Source organism: Oncorhynchus kisutch, unplaced genomic scaffold, assembly GCF_002021735.2.
Source record: "Oncorhynchus kisutch isolate 150728-3 unplaced genomic scaffold, Okis_V2 scaffold1320, whole genome shotgun sequence".
NCBI classification, from domain to species: Eukaryota; Metazoa; Chordata; class Actinopteri; order Salmoniformes; family Salmonidae; genus Oncorhynchus; species Oncorhynchus kisutch.
This window is the reverse complement of record NW_022263265.1, coordinates 19,971-25,386: the sequence shown is the minus strand read 5'-3', so window position 1 is coordinate 25,386 and position 5,416 is coordinate 19,971. Positions and strand designations below refer to the sequence as shown.

General features: G+C 38.1%; 1 protein-coding gene across 1 annotated transcript; it reads left to right on the top strand.

The window, feature by feature from the left end:
- Nucleotides 1–3,798: 3,798 nt before the first annotated feature.
- On the top strand, nucleotides 3,799–4,788 carry LOC109876745 (T-cell ecto-ADP-ribosyltransferase 1-like). Its single transcript, XM_031818268.1, has 2 exons — nucleotides 3,799–3,876; nucleotides 4,021–4,788. The coding sequence occupies exons 1-2, from the start codon at nucleotides 3,799–3,801 to the stop codon at nucleotides 4,786–4,788; spliced, it is 846 nt and encodes a 281-aa protein (XP_031674128.1).
- Nucleotides 4,789–5,416: the final 628 nt, after the last annotated feature.

Sequence of the window (5,416 nt, the reverse complement as noted above, 5' to 3'; positions counted from 1 at the left end):
TAACTTAATGACATTTATCTTTGTCAGGTTGTTTGTATTGTGGTTGGTGTTTACACTAAACTCAGTCTGATGAGGACTGTGTCACACCTTCAAGAGGGCCTCAAACTTTAGTGTGGGTTCTGAGTGGGAAAATACTAGAAAAAGATACCTGTTAGTGGGGAAAGAGATCAACAGTAGTCAGAAGTCACCCTGATGATTGGCGGATGACTGGTATCATTTCACATTTGACCAAATGTGAAATATTTTATGAAATATAAAAAACTAAATGTAATACCATTAACCACTTACACTCATGGGAATTTACCTATATGGATAGGGCTTAATTGAAGTGTTTCTTGCAGAAGATATATGCATAACCATGGTAGCACTTAAAAGGGAACAGTTGGGAGACTATGGAACAATGACTAAACTAAAGGTGAGGACACAACAGGTCACCTGACTAGACTGAATCCAAACATTACACTGTTGATTATATGTGCATTTTACATTGACATTTACATTACAAACCAGAACTGAACTAAAAAGTATTCCCTGACAATCCAGCTGTGTGTGAATGCAACATCCAACATTTACAAGTCATTCAACGAAGCCACTCGTACTCAAAATAAGAGCAACAACACAATATTTAAGTACCATTCCCTGCACCTTCTGACCAAGGCCTTAGGAATTCTGAACAAGAACATGAAGCATTTCCAAACCTTCCCGAGGAACCAGAGGCTTTCTATGGTGTCTGAAATACTACAATGTGATTTGGACAGCTCTTTAGACAAGCAAATCACCTCTAAATACCTTAAATACCTTGGAACTCCTGCTCCTGTTTTGAGGTCACCACCTACCTTGGTACCCCACTGGGGGGGTACTCTCAGCTGCCGCATGAGAAGGAGGTGCTGATTTGCCCCCTATGAAGTGTTCAATAGACAATATTTTCTATTCCATTCATATTAGGATACTTCCCAATGGGCACAGACGTCAATTCAACATCCATTCCACGCTGGTTCAACCTAATTTCATTGAAATGACGTGGAAACAACATTTATTCAACCAGTGGGTTGGTTCTTTCACAAACTTTTTACATTAAATCGTATCACTGAGAAATCGCTGGAACTGTGACGTCATTACCAGTTACTCACACAACCTGAGAGCCTTTGACCGTGTGACCGTAGGATCTGGTGTGGGAACAATGTGTGTGGTTGTGTGGGCTTGTATTAGTCAGATGTCTGACCAGGTATAAGTAGACCTTTGCAGAAAAGCTGCAAACACAAGTCCTGAAGCTGATCAATACAAAACAACCTCAATCGTGCTCCAGTCTGGTAAGTTGAACTATCAGATCATTATAATCTTATAATTTGTTACATCAACAGTGGTGGTATGATATATAGCATTGTCAGTAGTAGTATTCATTATTTCTCTATAGAGTTTATATCAGTAGTACTAATTAAATACTTAGTTAAATACTAACTAAATACTTACTTAATATTTAGTTGTGTTACAAAGCGGGAATAAAATGGATTTAAATGTCATTTTTTTGTCAAAGATTTACACAAAATATATATTTTTTTACCTTTATTTAACTAAGCAAGTCAGTTAAGAACAAATTCTTATTTACAATGACAGCCTAGGAACAGTGGGTTAACTGCCTGTTCAGGGGCAGAAGGACAGATTTGTACCTTGTCAGCTCGGGGGTTTGAGCTTGCAACTAGTCCAGCACTCTAACCACTAGGTTACCCTGCCGCCCCTAGTTTTGACTAGGCGTCAAAGTGGAAGAAATTATTTTACATTTGTGAAAAGTTAATGAAAAATAAAACAAATTTATCTTGATTAGATAAGTATTCAACCCCCTGAGTCAATACATGTTAGAATCAATTTTGACAACAATTACAGCTGTGAGTCTTTCTGGGTAAGTTAGGAACTTTGCCTACCTGCATTGTACAACATTTGCATGTTTTTGTATTCTTAAAGCTCAATCAAGTTGGTTGTTGATCATTGCTAGATAGTCATTTTCTAGTCTTGCCATATATTTTCAAGACAATTTAGTCAAAACTGTAACTAGACCACTCAAGAACATTCAATGTCGTCTTGTTAAGCAACTCCAATGTACATTTGGCCTTGTGTTTCAGGCTATTTCCTGCTGAAAGGTGAATGTATTTCTCTGTGTCTGGTGGAAAGCAGACTGAACAAGATTTTACTCTAGGATTTTTCTTGTGCTTAGCTTTATTCCCCCCCAAAAAACTCCCTAGTCCTTGTCAATGACAATTATACCCATAACATGATGCAACCATCACCATGCTTGAAAATATGACAAGTTGTACTCAGTGATTTGTTCTGTTGGATTTTCCCCCTTATATAACGCTTTGTATTCAGGATATAATTAATTTAATTGCCATTTCTTTAGCAGTTTTACTTTTGTGTCTTATTGCAAACAGGTGGCATGTTTTGCAACATTGTATTCTGTACAGGCTTCGTTCTCCATCTGTCATTTAGGTAAGTGTTGTGGAGTGAGTACAATGTTGTTGATCCATGCTCAGTTTTCTACTATCACAGGCATTACAGTCTTTAACTGTTCTAAAGTCACCATTGACCTCATTGTGAAATCCCTGAGCGGTTTCCTTCCGTTCTCTATAGAGTTTGCATATATCTGTTGTCATTCTGCGGTCAATTGGAAAAAAGTAGCAAGACAATGTGGAGGATGAATCAGAATTAGTTGGGTAACATTGATAAATAAGACGTTTTATTTACATAATATGCTTATGTGAGATACTTGTCATTAGAATGTCTCCTTTTGGAATATACTGTTGGCAGTTGCACTTTTCCCTTCTCAGCTAAGGAAAAGTCATTTGGGGCCCAGAGAGGGGAGAGGTCAGGTTTTTCTTTAGTATGTCTCTGGTGCTATGCAGAATATCAGAAAGGGAAGAGAACAGGATGGAACATTGTCTTCATATGTGAATGTATCTGTTAAACCATGTGAAGGGATGGCGTGATTAACAGGGAACCAATTACTTGTCTCCACAACGTCTGTTGCCAAGTCACTCCCCTCTGTGAGCTTGTCCAGGAGTGGGGTCAAGGCGGGGGTGGGGGGGGTTACTTGAGATGGGAGTATCTAGAGTTGACAATTGAGTTATGCCTTGGATGAGGTAATGTTTTGGTACTATAAAGTACCAGGAACGGGATTAGAACCTCGTCTTAGAGACCAAACTGGATGATAATTTATAGCTAATGCTATCTGGCTATGGGATACTCCTTTCTCGAGTAAAAGGCTCTTTGTGAAGTTTTCCTAAGATCTGTGGTTCGTCATGTAAGTTGAGAGGGGTGTATCTTTGCTATAAAATATCTCAGTTGCCATTATGTTGACACTCTCAACTTTTCATTAGAGATAGTGAATTGTTGAGAGTCAAATGCTATTGCAAAAGCTTTATTATTATTAAAGATGAAGTTTAAGTATAACTCTGACTGGTGTGTGGTTTGTAACTCTCCTCAATTGGTAATACAGGAAATTGCCAAAACAACAATTATTGAATGAGACTTGATTGACAGTAGTTTTACTTCACAATAAAGCCTTTATTAAATGGTGGGTTTCCAAAAAGTCCTGGCAATTTTTAGAAGTGAATAATATCATTAATAATATCTATAACGAATATAATGATTGCCAGTATGTTTACTATCAGCTCATATATGGTGCTTTTGCAATTGGTTTTAAAATGTGAAAAACATCAAAGCTATGTTGTATCATGTTGGGTACTGTTATGATGATTGGTATTTGTCTCCTGTACATGTTGTTTTACTACAGGTGCTGTTGAAGTCATGGGGAGAGACAACATCCTAACCTTTGCTGTGCTGTGTATCTTCCATGTTTGGACTCTGGGTGTGGACTCGAAGATGGTAAGACTTGGTCTCCAAGATGGTACTTTCAGCATATAGTCTTGCTACTTTTAAGATGAGAACAAGATTATTACAGTAAAAAAAATATATAATAATAATATATATAAAACAGTTTCTCTGTATTCTCCTCCGTATTCTCTGAAGGTTCATCTCCATCAGCCTGGTCTCAATTCCAGCATACCCTTAGACATGGTCCCTGACTCTGTTGACGACATGTATAACGGCTGCACTGAACAAATGTACAACAAGGTGCAGAAGGAATATCTTGTACATGAAAACAAAGAGCCCTTCAAAAATGCCTGGAAGTGGGCCGAAAGGTGTGCAAAAAATGTGAAGGAACGATTCCGAAAGGACAAGTCTGAGTACAATGTTGGCAACAAACTTTCACATAATCATATCAAGGCTATCTGTGCTTACACAACAGGTCATCCTTCAATACACTCAGAGTTCAACCAAGCAGTCCGGACCAATAGATATGAGTACACAACCTCCTTCCAGTTCCACTCCCTGCATTTCCTCCTGACTGACGCCATTCGCCTCCTGAAAAAAAAACAATCTTGTCACATCACATACAGAAGAACCAAAAGGAAGTTTGAGGGGAGAGTTAACAAAACTATTAGATTTGGCTACTTTGCCTCCAGCTCTCTTAACAAGGACAATTCTGAATTTGGAGACAAGTCCTGCTTTGAGATAGAGACGTGTTTTGGCGCTTACCTGAAGTCCTTCCCCAAAATGGGGACAAAAGAAGAGGAGGTGTTGATTCCACCCTATGAAGTGTTCAACGTTACTGAAGTACTCAAGAAAGAAGATGATCCAACACTTTGGTGTGATGTTGTGAACAAACTACAGAGCACCAAAATAGCCAAGAGTAACCTGAATTGCAAAATGTTTAAGAAGCCAATTATTAATTAAGAAAATGAACATTGAGTCATTGTCCCTAAAGAGGATGTAATTCAACCAGCTCAGCTTCCTATTCTCACGCTTCTTACAAAAATAAATACAATAAAATGTTGAGTGACCATAGTTTCTATTGTAATGCGTTAATTGGTTTATTTGTGGATGTTACATACAAACCTCATTCTGACTACCAGAAATAGTTATTATTAAGATGTGTGTATTAACCTGTGTATCAGACTTTAAAGCACTTACAGTGCCTTGCGAAGGTATTCGGCCCCCTTGAACTTTGCGACCTTTTGCCACATTTCAGGCTTCAAACATAAAGATATAAAACTGTATTTTTTTGTGAAGAATCAACAACAAGTGGGACACAATCATGAAGTGGAACGACATTTATTGGATATTTCAAACTTTTTTAACAAATCAAAAACTGAAAAATTGGGCGTGCAAAATTATTCAGCCCCCTTAAGTTAATACTTTGTAGCGCCACCTTTTGCTGTGATTACAGCTGTAAGTCGCTTGGGGTATGTCTCTATCAGTTTTGCACATCGAGAGACTGAAATTTTTTCCCATTCCTCCTTGCAAAACAGCTCGAGCTCAGTGAGGTTGGATGGAGAGCATTTGTGAACAGCAGTTTTCAGTT